Genomic DNA, 19,059 nt, shown 5'->3' on the forward strand with positions numbered 1-19,059 from the left:
CTCAGAATTAGGCCCAAACATGCTGTCTAGGCATGGGCTCATTAGGTTGTGAAACATCCAATATTTGGTAAATACTGTGTTTAAATGGTTCGACACATTATGCAATTATCACATTTAATTTGTCAAACCTCTGGAGTTTCTATTTATTTATTTAGTTTTGGATATGCCGATACTTTTCTTGTGAATATTGTTTTTAATTGGTAATCAATTAGCAAAAAGTTTTTTTCTATGTCCTCAATATTCCATTCCATCCTGTCAGTCTTTTGTAATATCCTTTTAACTAACAAAAGCCATATCCTAACAGTCTTGTGTAGTCAGACCTTTGACTAAAATGGCAAAGGTCTAGACCATTTAGCATCTTATATTGGCCAAGAACCGCCCACAAAGACATGAAAAATTTTATAACTGACATGTAAAGCCACCAATCACAGTTGGTTTTGCCATTACACACAGGTTGGCGGAGAAATATGATGCCATAAAAAAGACAGAAATGGGAAAGAAATAATTGTAATAATGGCACTCAATCTCCATGAGCAAAAAATAGCAAAAAAAAAAAAAAAAGTGTAGAAAGTTTGAGAACAGCACAAAAAAACTCATCACTGAGAATTTCACAGCCCTACAGTAACTCTGCAATGTCCCTCCTATGAAACTCTGAATATCTTTAAAAGGTTTGATGCCACTAACCTGGCAACTTCGTCAAATCTGGTGATTATTTTGTTCTCAAAAGTGCTCATTGTATTAACATGGAAATTTGAGAATATGACTCCTTTTCCAGATGGACTGCTAAAAAGTTTTGTGTGTCTCTATTTGTGGAAGTTCCACCAAAACAGCCAGTCAGATTAGGACTGATTCACTTCAGAAAGTGTTTTTCAGTTTCATGTGCTATGTGCATCAGACAAAGAGCACAGATCATGGGCATGCTGTCTAAGGCTGAGTTGAGACTAGTTCCTTAATGACATCATCCTCCAAGAAGTGACAACATTTTGGTGGGAAAACAACAAGTAATCCAAGAGATAAAGTGAAATACAAAAATTTATAAATTTGGCATAAAACATTCTACAAGTGAGCCCTATTGGCAGTTTTACCTCTTGATGGCCTTGTAGCAAATGATAACAGTCAGAAGGAGGAAAACCACAGATGCACAGCTTACAGTCCCCAGGACCAAGATCTGCATCTCTCTCCTCCAGGACGTTGTGGGGGATACAGTGGAGGGAGCCACTAGAAAAGAGACAACGTGTTAAAAACCATGTGAATCACAAAGAAATACAGTACATCAAGGCAGAGTATATGTAGTGAACAATACTTAGTACAATACTGTCAGTGTGGTTTCTCACACCTACAGTACACAGCTCAATGGCCCAATCATAAGAGTGCAGTATGCTGCTCTACTACACTTATCGTTCCATATCCGAGAAGCGCTTTATTTGGACAATTTTGCAGCCGTCTCATCCAGAAACATTTTAGTGCATCAGGGTCCTCTACCTTCCCCACCACTTTTAAGTTAGGATTATTTCTGGCTGGGAACTGATAGTGCCACCCTGCTTTACAGGAGAATGCACAGGAGAAGGCTAATTAACAAAATCATTGACCTCATGATCACATGGGACTTCTCTATTTTTCTGCCTCTCACTTTCTACAACCGTGCCTCACTCACTCTCCCTTTGGCTTTATAAATAGCTTTTAGATTTGAGCCGTGGATTCAGATATACTGTATCTGTTCTGAGATTTGGAGAGTTTCCATCAGTTCCGATAACAATAGCTTCATCTCAAATCGCATACTTCTGCACTAATCTATGGAAGTTTGAAGTGTAAAAAGTGTGAGTAGTGTTTTCACACAAAAAAGAAAACAAGAAGAAGAGTAATACTAGTACCCCCAGATTATGTATTTCTTCAAAACAAAAACAAAAAAACTATTTGGGGTTGGACAAACCAATTGTAATTACTGGTAAATATGGCAACAACAGAACCTTGCAAGATTAATGCTTTACCATCACCCCACACCATGTAAATATGTACATCACTTAGGAAAAGTGTTAGACTGAGGTTGCTAAAGCTAGCGGGAACACATCTTGTGTGTTCATTCAAGAGCCATTCAAGTATTTATGAAATTATCCACAAGCCTTACAATTGCTTGCAATTTCTGATTGTAGGTTGAAATTAAAGTGTGCATTCCTTTATGTGTTCAAGCACCAAGAAAAAAACCTAAAAGGTCTATCTAATTTTTAATAATTATTTTAATTGTAATGTTTTTATAGTTAATTGAATCAAGGCCATTTTTTTTTAAATGGCCTCACGGGCCGGGCAAAACGTCTTGCCTAATAATGCCCTGTGGCCTGATGTTCCCCACCCCTGGTTAAAAACATCACATCTGTCAGCTGAAAAAGGCTAAAAACATTAGTGTTCTATTTGAGACAAACGTTTTTGATTATATGCTTTGAGAATTTATACACTAGATGGCCGAGTGCATAGCCTAAGTGTACAGTATAGAGTGTCATTTGCAAAACAGTTCAGAAGCCATTTTGGGTGTCATATTTGAAATTTTAAGTTCTTTTACTACCTTGTCTGTATGAGCCATTGGCAGTACCTATGTTGTGACACTGTTTACATTAACATGTATTCACTTGGCAGGTACTTTTAGCAAAAGTGAGTTGTAGTACATTAAAGATACTGTATGTAGATGTGTTTTTTTTTAATCAAACCTATGCTCTTGGTATCGAGTGCCATGATCTAGCAGTTAAGCTACTGAAACTACAGAAAGTCCTGTTACACAGGAGCAACCCTAGAGACCTTGCGCTATTATTTTTCACTATCCACTCAAGCCTACCATTAATTAAAGGGCTGTGATGCACTAGCCATCAGCTCTTGAGTATAAATCACTGAATAATTCTCCCTTGGGTCAAGACCAATGCATTAGCAACCATATGTGGGTTTCTTCCTGATGTTTATCATCCTGATCAATGCTCCCATGCCTCCATTCAGGACAGACTGAATAAACACAAACAGATATCTGCAGAAATAATGCAACTAAGAGCTGAATGTAACTCTTTTACTGATTACAGACTCTAACTCAGAGACTTTACTGATGACCTACAAAAATGCTGTCTAAGTAGATGCTCGCTAGGTTGTGAAATAAATCGGATTGGTTATTCCTATTATTATGTAGTGTTAATATTGTAGCGTAGGGAGTTTGCTCTTTAATTTAAGCAATGTACAGAACAATGTTGTCATTCAACAACCCATTCCTATACCCATTTTCCTTTTCCTAATCCAAATGTTTCAAACATTTCTTCCTAATTTTGTTTTTAACTTGTAATCAATATATAGTTTTTTTTTTCATGTGTCCTTAATACCACAATCAATCCTGTTAGTCTTTTGTTACATCTAATTAATGCCAGTTCCTTGATCACATTATCCTCCAGGGAGTGACATTTTGCTGGGGCAACAACAACTAATGGAAGAGATAAAGTGAAATACATAAATAAATACATTTGGCATCAACAATCTACAAGTAAAACTAGCATGAGAGCTAATGATAGTCTTACCTCTTGATGGCCTTGTAGCAAGGGTCTAGATTAGTGCAAAGATGACCTCAGTGACCTTATTCAAATGTCAAAGGCTATGGTCAAACAGTCACTGTTTGGGAATGACAACTGTATTTTCAAACAGGTTCATGTTCTCCTGTACATACAAGGGCAGACAGGAGCGGACCGAATAATGCCGGTATGAACAGGAAATCCCCATCTCTAACTATAACCTTGAGTAATGCCTGTAACCACAGTGACAGACAGTGATAGTAAATATCAAGACTGTTTTGCATCTTTAAGGATTTGATATTTTTTCCAAACTATTTCATCTCCTTCCAGTCACTTGTTTGGGAAAGGATAGCTCACCCAAAAACTATAATTCTCTCATAATTTACTCATCCTTACAGTATGCTGTCTCTATATCACAATGCACAAAATCTGTCTGCTTGTAGAGGGTTCATTCATGTCAAATTAGGTTGACTTCTGCATATGCTCCCAGTCTGCTAACTTAAGAGCAAAGAGTGAAATGTTCATAATGAGTGTGGCCATCTTTGTGGTGGGTGCTAGGGAGACATGTCCCGTCTTTGAGACTCCTCAGTCTCAGCTGGCCCAACACACGCTATATGTGATTACTGAAAAACAGTGGCTGCCCCAAAGAGATGATCTCCAGTAGTCCTATCAATACATCATTTGTGAATGTATCACATGCAATCATTGTTATGCTTAAAAATGTTTGAGGTGTTAAAAAGATAGCTCCCTAACTTTCAGTCATCATTTACACAATTTTATGTTGTTCCAAACCATATGACTTTCTTTCTTCTCTGGAACACAAAAGGAGAATCTGTCGAATGACAGCTTCAGTCACGGTTCATTTTCATTGTATGAAAAAAAGATGCAATAAAAGTATATGGTGACTAAGACTAACATACTGTCTAACATCTCCTTTTATGTTTCACAGAAGAAAAAAAGTCATGAGGGTTTGGAACAAGATGAAAGTGAAATTTTCATTTTTGGGTGAACTTTATCTTTAAATCAATCCATGTTTCTGTCACGGTCCTGTCACTGTGTCAGTCTGGTTTTTTTTTCTGACAGGACCATGGCATTATCGCCCCATATATGTCTTGTGTTTCGTTGTTTGTCTTTGTGTGAGCACACAATTTCGGTTATATTCCCTGCAGTGCGTTCTTTGGTCTATCTTGTTTCATGTCGGGAACACAGTGTCTGGATCCTGACTTCCTGTCTGGTTCAGTTTCGGGATCTGGATACTCGTGCTCCATGTACATCTGTTATTGACGTGGGGGCATCAAGCTTATATAATCTTAGCAGCATGAACTTGTGTCAATAGTTTGTCTGTCTCTCACAAACACGGGTTTACCTCGTGTCGCGCTGGTGTTGCGTGCCCGGGTCGCGAGCTGTCATCATGTTGTGCTGAGGTTCGGTCACTTTGATCTAAGTTGTTGTGTGTGTGTGTGACCGAACTCTTGCACAGGTGTCCTGTCTTGTTTTTGTCGCCTGTTGCGTGCATTGCGTGGCATTTGCCTTGCGATGTACGCTTAGGTTTCGTTTAGTGTGAGAATGCGTGGCATCGATTTGTTTGCCGTTGCTACGCATTCTCTCGTCTTCTCTGACAGTTGGCATGGGTGTATATTGCCTCATGGTCTTGGCGATGTGCACTCGTGACATTTGGGTGGCTTGTTTTGTTTCTGTTTTGTTTGTTTTTTCCCCCTTGTGGGAGTTTTATTTTGGTTTTGCTCCTTTTTTGTTGTATTTAATAAATCCCTGTTTTTGAACTTGTCTCTCTGCATTCCGTGACAGTTTCAACAGCTACAATAGCTGGACCTAATGTTCACCTGATCATTCAAAGGTGAGCCTGAAAAGTATTTTAGTATTGTAATCCAACAGAAAAAGCCTGGATTTGTAAGTTTGATGTGAGTACCTGAAATGTATACATTGTGAGGAACATTTTAAAGCAGCAAAGTCTCATATCTATGATAAAGGAGCAGCAGACAGATCAGAGGATCGGTCTCATGATGGCAGAGAGAGAGAACCAGGCCTATTAGATTAAGCTATTTTTGTACCTACTCTGCTGTTTAATGGAGTTACAAGGCTCTGAATTGCCTAGGCAAAACTGATTTTAAAATAAGAGGACTGACATACAGACATAAAACAAACATTAACTCCATCTGAGCCGAGCTCTGCACTTTTTGTTTAGTAGACTGCCACACAAGGGGCAAAGTAAAAGACTTTTAAGTAGTTTTCATGATTCTTGACTCATATTTGATGAAAAAGAAGTGGATGTTGCTGGGTTTAATTTCACAAATATTCAGATTATATTACTACTAATTGAGTTAACCATGGAGCTAACGTAAATTAAACTGCTGCATTCCCCAGCCTACCTTGTTAGTCATACTCAACAGGAAAAATATAACTCCATCTTCCAATGATGAGTGGTAAAATAAAAAAAAATAATAAAAAGAGTACAACAATGATTCAAGAGCTGTGGAGGTGTGGAGAGCTAGATGAGACGGTGATGGTGATCGATGAAGATGACTCTGAAATTCTCTGGCACACATCCCAAAACCCTCTTTAATTAAAGCTAGCACGTCCTCAGCCACTTCAGCTGAGGGGGCATGGCAGAGCCAGACCGTGACTCCTGACATTTGCCAGTGGCACTGGGCTAGATGCACAACAGAAAGAGCAAAAGCTAGAAAGAGGTAATACCGACTTCAGCAGTGCCATCTATTCTTGCAATTATGCAAATATACTCACTAGTCTGAAATATCAATGATCAACCAGCATTCATTCTTGTGCTAAAAAAGCTAAACACGGTGCAACGAATGGAACGGAATGCAGGTGTCTCAAGATGCTTTTTTAAAAATGTTTATGTTCACATCACATCTAAAAACACACCACCCTGTATAAGATGCTGAACACAGTGGGATGTAGTACAACAAAGATGATTGTCTTTTGCATGTTTACATAGAAAAACAATTACAAAACAGTGCAAAATGGGTACAAATATTTTCAGTAGTACATATAGAATTTTGAAATGGTCCCAGGATCATTGCTAGCAAAGGGGTTTGGCACCTTCTTGTGGTGCCACCAGCCAATCAGCATTGTCATGTATCATTTTCCTGCGGCTCTAGACTAATTAGTCACATAGGATTTATGGCTCAAGTGATTGGCTCAAAAGAACCTTGATGCAGAACAGTGTTGATGTCCATGAGCAAAGATGGCAGATTTCAAATTATTTTCAAATGTATTATGCAGTGGATATGAGAAATCAAATTTGATATGAGCAATGCAGTTTGTTACGCGTGCAACGCCCAGAATAAAATATCCCTGAAGCACAACCAATCTTCAAACATGTGCATCCAGGCATCCTGAGGTAAAAATATTCACACAGGTTGTGAAAAGCATTAAGCCAACTCAGGCAAGCCTCGATGCAATGTACACAAGAAAATGCGATACTTATTCTGAATTTGCAAAGATAGTAACCAGGGCAGTGGCTAGATTTATATGCAAATGTATGTGCCCATCCCAAATAGCATTTTTTATAATGAGTTTCAGAAGTTTGTTAAAAACTTTTGTCAATACAACCTCTTTCCACCCTAATTATATTTTGAAATAATATTCTCAAATGAGGACATTGAAATACAACAAATAAAACTTGAAAACTAAACCACTGTCTCATGAGAGTTATGATGAGCCTCCCTAGTATGCAATTGACCTAAACTGGAAAGCATTAATCAGCTGTACATAAAGAAGTGCTTTGTGGCCTCTCCTCCAAGCTAACACTACTTGAGTGTCTGAAATTCATTGGCAATGTCTGCTTAGCTAACACGCGTGTGCACAGAGCAATCTAATGGCTAACAGCCAATAACTGTCAAGCTGCTAATGCTCATCAATTACTAATGTCCTCTCAAATAAGATAAACTGGATCATGGGGGATCAATCCATGTAACATTAGCAAATAGGTTGGACAACACATTGGACAGAGAGTATGGTGAATTTATCAGTGTGCGAGTCTATATGTAGAGGTTAAATGCTCCTGATTCATCAAAAAAATAAGCTTTATGTCAGGTGAGTTTCCCAATTTCACAGTAAGAGAAATCTAGGGTGGGTGTTACACCCCTCATCCTTCTGTGCTATGGTCCAGTTATCAGTGCACAAACTCTCAAACTGGTGTTATGCTTTTGTGGGGATGGATTTTGGCTGGGTTTCCATTCAAATGTTTCATATTTTTAAGTGCATTTCTAAAAATTAGACTAAGGAAAATGTGAATCATAGCGCATTTCCATCCACTGCGTCATGCATATTATCTTGTGGGAGCCCGCCTTGTCTTGAAGGAGCTGCTGAATTGGGGAAGAGTTGTATTTGCCATATTGGAGCAATTGTACATTGTTTTATAGAATGCTGCCAGAAGACACCACATAATGAGTGTAATATCTCATGTAATGAGGGCTGAAATGGCTGCTATGCCCATACACTGCCAGCAGGATTGTGAGGACCCATTTTAATGACAAGCTGTGGGTTCAACACTTCCGAATGCCAATGGCTTTTTTTGAAGAACTTGCACAAAGTCGGACCTTTAGTTAGGCCAGTCACATCAAGCTATCACATATCTGTAATACATGCAAAAATTGTCAAATAATCTGTTTCCATCACCTTAATGAGCATTTTGACTTATGCAAAACTGTAGAAAATTAACCTCTGCCTAGCATGCAACCTTTTAAATTAATTTTGAGAGTTTAAGCACATATCAAGAATTTACATTCAGGTTTTAATCAGTGGAAATTGAATATTTGCATAAAAAATAGTTGAATGGAAACCCAGCAAATCACACATCATGTCATCTAGAGCCAGTCTCGCAAGCTGTCCACAAAAAATCCTAAAAAATATAAAGAGTCTAAAGGCCTTTGAAAATACTTCTAATACATTTTTCATAACAAACTATATTACCAACTATACAATTTGAGTTAAATGTTTAACCATATAATGGTACATGCACTTTTTCAAGTTGATTGTACTGAAATGTGTGTTGGCTGTGCCTGTACACAACCATCCTATTATGATAAAAATCCATCCAGTGTTTTTGTTTTATTCTCCTTATATATTTTCCCCTGCCTCAAATCGAGCCGTTCGACCGTGTGACGTCACACGGTCGGACGCCCCTCCCAGGATTGTTGATTGACAGCAGTGTTTCAACACAGACCCGCCCTCGCTCGTGAGCAAGCTGTCAATCATAGTCCGTCATCATTGTTGATACACTGGAGCAGAATGGCGCCTAAGCGATTGTGGTGTTCTGTTCTTCAGTGTAATAACGAACACAGCAGTCATTTTGATGTTCCTAAATCTGAACCGCTGAAGACGCAGTGGCTGAGTTTTGTTTACGATGGGAATATTCCCCACGAGCAACGTCAATGCGTTCATGTTTGCGCGAATCATTTTTCACCAGACTGCTTTATAAACGAGGGTCAGTATAAAGCTGGTTTTGCTAAGAAGCTGCTTCTGAAAAAAGATTCGGTACCAACTATTTATATTCCCTCTGCACCTCCAGAAGAAGTAAGTGTAACGTTTTATTAACCTTTATATTAGAGAATGGAGGGGCGGGGTGACCAAAGCTCATTATCATTTAAAGTCATATGCACTGAAACAGCGTGCTGAAAATAGAGCTGTTTTTGAGCAGGTAAAATTAGTGTTTTCTTAAAATACTAATGAGAATTTTTAATAAAAGTATATTACAAAGTTTTCATTTAGACCCTAAAGATTCATATTAACTTGTACAAAAATGGCATTATATGACCCCTTTAATGAAAATGTCATTATTTATTATGTTTATTTGGTATGCTTTAATGAAAACAGTATTTAAGCTGATATGGACTCTGCAAGTTTGTGTAAAACCTGATGATCCATGTTATCCCAGCATAATTTGAGAATGTTCCAAAGACCATCTTATGTGCTTCAGGGGAAGCAAGGAAATCTAATTGTTTTGAACACAATAATTCAATGTGTAAATGTCACAAACTTGCTTATTTTTCATTTGTCACCCGCACCATGTTTCGTGTCACCTGCACTGTGTTTCGTGTCATCTGCACCATGTTTCGCGTCGTCTGCACCGTGTTTCGTGTTGTCCGCCCCGTGTTTTCTGTTTTACCGTTCATGCTCCCTGTCATGTCTTCCTTGTTGTCCGCCCGTGTTTCACTGTCTCTGTGAAAACTACACTTCCTTTCTTCCCGTCGTTTCCGGCCCTGTCTGCGTGTTATTGTCCGCACCTGTCTGTCATTTTGTCATTACCATGTCTCTTTATTTAAACCCCGCTGTTTTCCCTTCCCGTTGTCGTGCGTTGACGTTCCATGTTTTCGCTCATGTCTGTTGTGACTCGCTCTCTCCGTTCGTGTTCCCTGCCAGTCTGTCTGTTCTTTCGAGGTTACCCTCCTGTCGTTTCAGGTTTCCCCTTTCCTCCGTGGATGTGCGCTGCTCAGTCACTCCTGCACCCCTCCTATGTTTAATCCGGTATTCTTAGTTGGTGTTTTCCCATCGTGGACCTTTTACTTTGTTCCTGAGTTTGTTTATTTTTGTGCTTATTCAATAAAACCGCTCTTGGATCCTAACCACTCGTCTGCCTCCTCCTGTTCCTCACAAGTCATTACAAATATAAACTGAGGATTATCACAGAGCCAAAAAGCATTGATATAAACTGCAGCCAGCATGACCACTTCCACGCTTTGGGTAACATTGTTTATGGAACCGGTCCTGCTTGACCCACTCCAAACGGGATTCGAACCGGTGTATGCTAGCATGGGAGGCAGGCGCACTAATGAGGAGGCAAAAGGCTACAGTCTCTTAGGCTAGTCGCGGGGAGTGAGGTTTACACATACCGCAAATCTATTACATACCAGCTGGCTCCCGTTACATATAAACCTATTACATCTGCAAATTCAACACATTCACTGAGGAATATAATGTCTACTGAGCAACTACAAAACAAAGCACTAGCTGTGGATGAAGAGCATTGAGTTATTTGTGTCAATATTAAACTGTGTGATCCTCAACCATGCACCAATTCTCTTACATCTTTATATAATGTAGCACTTCAGAGCCAGAGCCATTGGCTTCCTTTTCGCAATGCAAGAAAACTTTACACTTCTGACACAGCAATTTTCCCTATGGCAAGCTATCCTTCTTGCACATATTTGAATAATTCGGAGGTGTGATAAGAGAGAACATTTTATGCAATCAGTCACAGCTCCGAAGATAACAGCATCCAACCAAAAACATTTCCTGGTATCTCAGAAATATGTGTTTGCATTAGCCGTCACCTGCCGTGGTGTTGCCTGGTTACCTATGGGAAGTTATGAAGAGACAAATTCACTTTATTTGTGTCATAATGTGTTTTCGATTTAGCTATACTTAATTACTTCCTATGATGCTGAAACACGTAATTAATGTTGACAAGCTTTGAATTAGCATAAACAGGCCGATACACTTGCAAGACAAATCAGCCCTCTGGACAGAGAGACATTAGCTTTGCTTTTTCTTTCCCTTACTTTGATTGTCAGGAGGGGGAGTCAAGTCGACAGGCCCCAAGGGAGAAGAGCTAACACGAGTAGAAAAGTACTTGCCATTTCAAAGCTCAGTGTGTTATGCTGTTGTTTTTAGGCATAAACATTCTGCCTAGATTTCAATAACATTACTCTCAAACTCAGAATAGGTTTGTAATTAGTGAATTTTCATGGTTTGACAGTCAAAACAAAGCAATAATCTCTCATGATATATAAAGCAATTGAATTAAAAATCAGTCATCTAAAAATACTATTCTGTTTATGGCTTATTAATATCAAGTAGGCTACAGACACTCCAGTAGCAATTTGCCCTTTGCTTCTATGGCCTGTGCTTACAGCAACTTAGTGACACATGGGTAAGCACTGTAAAAATAACAGTATTCTTTGCAGCTAAAGAAAAAACCCTGGGAAGAAGGGCTCAAGGGGCTTTTAGGTTACTGTGATTTGTCACAAAGGCAAGCCTAGTGTCTCTAGAGCACCTCTGTGAAGTTAGATGAGTTAGCTATGTAGTCTGACTGCCATGCATGCCCTTTTTTGGGCTTAAGAGAGTGTTCAGAGAGCCCAGGAGCAATTTCATGAAATCTACTTCCCCTCATCTACCTCCTCAGCAGTTCTGCTAAAAATAGATTCAGACTAATCTTGCGATAAACATTTGTACACGTTGGTGATATTAAGGTTTCAATCAAAATGCGCGTGTCTGTTCCTATATGTTATTGAAGACTTTCATTGCAATACAGATAAATACAATATAGCATTGTCCATGGTGGATAAGGAGGATGTGTGATAAACAGGCCCTTAAACCACATCTTGTAGCTTTATTTGTATCAGTAAGCTTAACCTTTTGATCATGTTTATCCAGGGGGATAGCCTAACATGTGACTTGGAACATTTATGCAATTGAAATTCATATATTCAGCCAACGTAAAACTTGAAGTTTTAATCCGACTAATAGTTTTAGGGCTTCAGTGCTTTTTATTGCAATCAGGCCCTCTTTAAATGGCTTTCCTTTGCCACTATTAATACATTTCTCAATTTAAATATTTTATCACTCATTTAATACAGACAGGTGTGGGTGTCCTCATTAACCAGAACTTCCTCATTAATATTTTTAATAAGCTAATGTTAAAGCAATTTTGCCCCTAAAGGCAAAGCCTGATGTCTGCCTTCAATTGACTACTTATCATGATCCCCTTTTGTTAAATCCTCTGCACTAATACAGCTGTTAATAGCTATGTTGTATCTAGCCCTCAAGCATTTCATGTCACAGACTAAAAGCACAACCAAATCGATAGCCAGGATGTCATAAAACTAATACTGTATGCGTCTGGCCTTTCATGGTAATGATTGATTTTGACTGATTGATTTCTGTAAATGTAGCAATCATCTAAACATGAGGCAGGTAAAAACACTAATATATATGTCATAAATTCTTATGAATACCTTTCTCAAGAGCTTGCTGTTGTTGTAAGGGTACATGACCAAAAGTTGAAGGCTAAAATTGTACACGGGCAGATTGATTTCACAACCCTTTCAATGCTGAAGCCTCATTGATCTGGCTTTCCTTCATTCTTGACAGGGACCCCTGATGACAAATCTAAAGTTTCCACCTCCTGTAATGAACCAGATTGAGCTTTGTGTCAATTGCAAACAGCAGCGTACTTTACGACCATGTTCATTACTCAAAATGAGAGGTTTGGGGAAATGAAAATTGTTTCAGAGAAGAGGCAATCTATTAAACTGATATAAGCTACCTTCGACACGACAGCAACAAAATCTGATTAAATTAACTTTATAAACACACCGTTCTTAATGGGATAGTGTGCGGCCAAAGTCAATTCATTCATTTAAGGGACAGGACTCACAGCAAATTCTGACAACTTAAAGCTACACTATGTAAAACACACTCTCACAGCAAAATCGTAAGGATTTGTATGACATTTCTAAATCTGGCTAATTCGTATGATATTGTATGACCTTCACTACAGCCAATGATGTCGCTGGACACCTAATACATGAAAATTACTTGATTCTGTCACACACAACAGCTTTCTGTCATTTTTACACACTCTACTAATCGGTTAGGTTTAGACTGAGTTTGGGTAAGGGCATAATATTAATAAGCATGACCTTGACACCTCACGTGCGGATCTCATGCTTACTTCTGCATTACACATCCAGGCATTTGCACGTGATGAAATCGTACAAATTCATAGGAACTAAATCGTACGAAATAGCCAACTTGTAAAATATGAACGAATTTTCGTGAGATCGGGGTTGCTAACTAACTTTTGTCCCTCTAGTGGTTGAAGCATAAAATTGTAAGCAATTTGCAGAAGTACATTTTACGTGAATTGTGATTTGGCAGTGCTCTACTGGCGGATGAATCTCAAGGTATAGGATACCTGCTTTCTCTGTGATCACTCAAAGATTTTTGCCAGCAGAGCCGGAGTCATGACGTGCTATTTACACGTTATAGTGTAATTCGCTTAAACATTTATAACCGAGATATAACTTGCATTAAGGAAGATAAAAAAAATAGAATTTATATTTTTTCATATTAATTTTCAAGTGTTTTATCAACTTCACATTAATGTTTGTAATGTACAAGATGTGAAACTCATAAAATGGCTATTATGAGTTCAATTGAAAACGAATATTTTATATATTACATTCTACAGCCACAGTGGCCAATGCACGTGAACCGTAATACTATAATAGTAGGTCTATGCACTGCAAACAATAAGACTGTTATATGAAAACACAACACGAGGATTCAATAATGATGTTGATGTACTTTAATACAATTTAATATAATCTGCAGAAATATGCAATATTACAATTACAATAATCAGTTTCTTTAATCATTTTTTTTTTCTTTTTTTGGAAGTAAAATTATAATAGAGAGATGGTTACACGCTTAACAAATTAATAAAAATAAACATTCCTCTGCAATGAAATTGGTACTTTTTAAACAACTTGAGATGAGGATACATTCATGAGGAACCACCTTGTACATATAGCAGCTTGTAGATGCAATTTGAAATTGTGTTCTGTGTTTGAATATCTGCTATGGGGGCAGTGAATGAAAAGTTATAACAAATGCACATTTCTGTGACTGGGGTAAAACAAATGAGAAAACAGCGGCACACACACTTAGAGACAACACACACACTCATCTCTAAACTGCAGCAATCTTATAATAAATACTCAGAACTATTGTAGTAAACATGTTACAGAGCAACTCCACTGGAAAATGAAATCTATTTAACACATCGGGATGTGTAAACACAATATCCTCGAGTGATGTTCAACTCCTATAAAGCAAGACAACCAATATAAGCTTCAACAACCCTTCCAGAAAACATATCCAAGCATTTTAGCAAGTAAACAACTTTGGCATTCAGTTAAAAATTAAACATCCATTCTGAGAATACCGTCATCCCACTGCAGTCCAGACCTGCGGTTGATTGAACAACAATTGCTTCCCCAGCCAACATACGCACCTGATGAGACAGACAGTAGCCGGTCCTCCTTTTTGAGCTTACCGACATGACGTAAACACGCAAGGGCGAATTACGTAAGCCTGCAATTTCGAGCCAAATTTGTCCCAACAAATCAAAATAAAAATCATCATTGTATGATTTCCATAGAGAATCAGGTTAAGACTCACTCAATAATGGACTTTTGTTAATTGTAACCAAAAAATAAATCTTGCAGCTTTAAAGGGATAGTTCACCCAAAAATTAAACTTCTCGTATCATTTACTCACCTTCATGCCATCCCAGATATGTATGTCTGCTGAACACAAACAAGGATATTTAGAAGAATATTTCAGACCTGCAAATCCTACCAATGCAAGTGAATGGTGACCACACATAAAGACTCCAGTGGTTAAATCCATGTCTTCAGAAGAGAATTGATAAGTGTGGCGATTTGCATTCTTTGTGCATATCGGCACCTACTGGACGGGGAGGAGAATTTATGGTAAAAAGAACTTAAATGTTGATCTTTTTCTCACCTACACCAATCATATCACTTCTGAAGACATGGATTTAACCACTGGAGTAGTATGGATTACTTTTATGCTGCTTTTATGTGCTTTTTGGAGCTTCAAAGTTCAGGCCATCATTGACTTGCACTGTATGGACATTCAAAGATTAAATATTCTTCTAAAAATCTTTTTTTTGTGTTCAAAAGAAGAAAGAATCTCACACATCTGGGAGGGCATGAGGGTGTGCAAATGATGAGAAAATGATCATTTTTGGGTGAACTATTTCTTAAAAACATACTTGCGTGTGAAAATTCTAGTTTGCAAGATTGATGTGTGATGCTGAGAAAGGTAAATTAACGTGAATTTAACATTCTCTGATGCACAGAAATGTAAATAAACACAAACTGTTGCATTACAGTATGAGCACAAACTGTGCTCTTTCATTCCAAAACATTCTCTGCGGTCATAATCAATATGTGGCAAGCAGGGCGGGGCCGAGCGGCATCTGGGCAGAGTGAGGCCAGGAAGATAAGCTGTGAATGAGGTCCACCTGTGTGCCACACCGGTCTTGCGTTCCAGTGAGGGGCGGTGGGAGTATTTAAGGAGAGGAGACAGCGGCAGATGGGGGAGAGAGATGCACAAAGCCTGTTTGTGTGTGTCTTTTTATGTTCAGACTTAGCTGTCTAAAAAGCAGTGCATGTTTTTTTTTTTTATACACTTAAAAGTGCTTATTAAATGGGTTAGGTCAAGCCAGTCCCAGCTTCCTCCTTTGCCATCTTTGAATAGTTACATTGGTGCCGAAACCCAGGATGGAGGAAGAATGTGCCGTCAAGGAGTCCTCACCGCTGACTGAAGACTGCGACGCTGAGAGAGTGCGCGATATGGTGGCGCTGGACCTCAGCGTCAACTGGCAACCGATAAGAATGGCAGAGGGGTCCAGTGCCATCACCCGGCGCTGCAGACGGAAGCAGTAAAGCGAGCTGAGGGCCTTTGATGGTGTGTCCGGGGCTGGCGAGCCCATCTTTCTCTCTCTGCTTCCTCCTCTCTCTCTATTCTCTCCCTCTCCCTCGTCCTATTCCTACTCCCAGGCACATGTGGATTGGACCCAGAGACAATCCTGACGCATCAACGCTCCCTCCCTAGAAATGGACGTTGGGGGTGGGGAAGTATGTCACAGGCCCGAGAATTCCCAGATTTGAGTTTGGCGATGAGGGTATGTGGTGAGCAGGGTGGGGCCGAGCTGCGTCTGGGCAGAGCGTGGACGGGAAGATAAGCGGTGAATGAGGTCCACCTGTGTGTCACACCAGACTCGTATTCCAGTGAGGGGCAGTGGGAGTATTTAAGGAGAGGAGACAGTGGCAGACGGGGGAGAGAGATGCACAAAACCTGTTTGTGTGTGTCTTTTTATGTCTACGTGTTTGTCAAGCCGGTCCCAGTTTCCCCCTTTGCCATCTTTTAATTGTTACACAGTATTATATTCTTAAACAATGGTCCAGTGTTAAGTACCCTGCAAACCCCGCAAACAGCGGTCCTAACATGAGCAAAGGGGTAGCAATACTCACCAGTTGGAGCCAGGAGCCTTGGGGGTGGTGGAGGAGGGGGTGGAGGTGGTAATGGTGGGTAGGGCCTACAATGGCATGGCAACTGGCAGTTCCCTCCAAATGGTGCCACTGTGGGTCTGGAGCATGACTTCTGGAGCTCCCCTTTTGTAAACTAGGGTAAAAAGGTGAACACAAATTGGGTTAGTGTTTTTTTTTTTCTTTCAGCAGTGACTTTCATTCTTTGTCCTATATGAGCAATCAAAAATATTCAAAAGTACACGTTCCATTGTTATGTATAGTACAGCGAAAAGCCATGGTAAGATGTTGGTGATAAGCAATGAAAGGAGATTTTTCCTAATAGCCCTTAGAATTTACAATGAAGGCAAAAAACAAAACATTACAAACACACGCACTCTCTCTTTTTTCTCTCCGCACACTGGCGAATGGGAGCTCCCTCCTACTAAAGTGGAGAATGAAGGGTGTGTGGAGGCTGAGGTCTCTCAAAGAGAGCACCCACCCACACCGAAGATCCTCACATCCCCAGAGAAGTGGGAGTAACAAGGGGTGAACCCTGACATTGCCTCCCCCTAATAGGCCATACAGGAAACACTTGTACTAGTCTTGTGAGCTCTGTTGTCACCGGGGACAGTAGTACAAGACCCACTGCCATGCATCCAGAAAACGATTTATTAACAACAACTTTATCTAATGCTGGAACTGAGCGGAGGGGTGCACCAGCTGCTATTTAAAACAGAAAATTAGTATGTCAATAGTGCACACACATGCAGTATGCACTATTAAGAAAAACTACTACTTGGATGTGTAATGACAAAATGTGGACCTGCATTTGATATGTTTGTTTACAGATACTTTACATTAGACTTGCATTAATGTGAAATATTTGAATTATTCTCAAAGTTTAAATAGATTGTATGAGTGATTAAATGTTTTAAGCATAAACATTTAGACTGCAGGTGTATGCCCTTAATGATGTGATCTATGTAGTTGTGCATTCCAAAATGACAATAGGATCTGACAGTGACTCGCTGAGCGTACAAAATGCACACTGTAATCTGCACGGTCACCTTAAGGAGCTATTTGTACCTGATCTAACATTTAGTTTGTTGGTGCAACCTAATGTATTCAGGTTGATTTTTGACTTGAATCAGTTAATTTGTTATCTCATTAAGCATATTTTAGGTTAAGATTGTTGTCAGTGTACACAAAGGGATATAGAAATACATTGGTGGCTCTGATGCTAAAGATAGTCGCTCAATGTGATTTCCACATCAGCGCATCAGAGAAACAGATGGTGACTGTTATGCACGTGCACTTCCACTATCGCCACGGTCTGTACCTGACTATGAATTATCGTCAACGACTCAGCTGCTCCTCAGACGAACTTACCTGCAATAATGGAAGAAATACTGCGAGAAAACAGTGATTAAACAATAACGGCAAAACCCCCAAACTGAGCGGCAATAAATTTCGGATAAACATTCCTCCTCTGTCTCTTCACAGTCCACCTGGCGAGGACGCGAGATTGAGACGCAGAAAAGTCATTTATTATCAGCAATTTAATCCGCTCCTCAAGGTTTTCCAGCGATGTTTTCCTCGAGTTTGAACAGATATGGTCTCTGAAACATTCTCGTCCGATTAGAGCGATAATAAATGGTGACATAGAAGGGTTTGAAACGACATACGGAAGCGGACACGAGCTCTGTTTATGAGGAAAGTTGTTGATCAACCGCGCGGCGCGATCTCAAGAGTTGCGAGGCAAAGTTCTCCAGCGCGCGGAGACTGGCACACGATTCTGCTGGTGTCAAACTCAAGATTCATTTCTCGCCATACATCATGATGAGATGATGTCAGTCATTCCGTATAGAAGTTACTGACAGTACACATGCGTTCATTCGGTTAATCGTTCGAGCACCGGTGCACGAGCAGTTCCAAAACTGTAGACTGGGGATTCACCTCTTCATCACTTCTACAGCAGCACCTGACGTGAAGCTTCCAGTGCGAGATGCGTGCAAAGATTACGCTGTTAATGTTCTAGCCATTTACGTTGCCTACGGAATCTCACGTTTTAAATAGCTTCCGAACAGACTGGGATACTGTAGTCAACGAGGACCCTTAGGGTTACGATTAGATAGGTCACCGCGTCAGACACGGGTGCATGTAGTCGGGGCGAGTGCAGAGAAGACACACTAGAGAGAGAGAGAGAGAGAGAGAGAGAGAGAGTGAGTGAGTGAGTGAGTCTGGGGGAGGGGGGCAGTTTTGCCATCCTTAGCTTTTGTTCAGATGGCAGAATTTTAATATTGGCTTGCCTGTTATTATGAAAGGATATCTCTGTGTATTTATTACCACTAAATCGGATCTGAGATGAACAGTGAGAACATTAATTAAGAGTCTTAAATAATGGATCATATTAAACTACA

The 19,059-nt window shown here is 39.6% G+C and overlaps 1 protein-coding gene across 1 annotated transcript in view; it reads right to left on the bottom strand.

Moving 5' to 3' along the window:
• prima1 (proline rich membrane anchor 1) overlaps positions 1-18,797 on the bottom strand; it is a 39,374-nt gene extending 20,577 nt beyond the window's left edge. Inside the window, exons 1-3 of the mRNA XM_052098263.1 lie at positions 18,029-18,797; positions 16,643-16,793; positions 1,086-1,218 (exon numbers count right to left, since the gene is read on the bottom strand). Coding sequence (XP_051954223.1) covers positions 1,086-1,218; positions 16,643-16,793; positions 18,029-18,121 — 377 coding nt within the window. The 5' untranslated portion in view covers positions 18,122-18,797. The remainder of the gene's footprint in view (positions 1-1,085; positions 1,219-16,642; positions 16,794-18,028) is intronic.
• Between the last annotated feature and the right edge of the window lie 262 nt (positions 18,798-19,059).

This window comes from Xyrauchen texanus, chromosome 30 (assembly GCF_025860055.1).
Source record: "Xyrauchen texanus isolate HMW12.3.18 chromosome 30, RBS_HiC_50CHRs, whole genome shotgun sequence".
NCBI lineage: Eukaryota > Metazoa > Chordata > Actinopteri > Cypriniformes > Catostomidae > Xyrauchen > Xyrauchen texanus.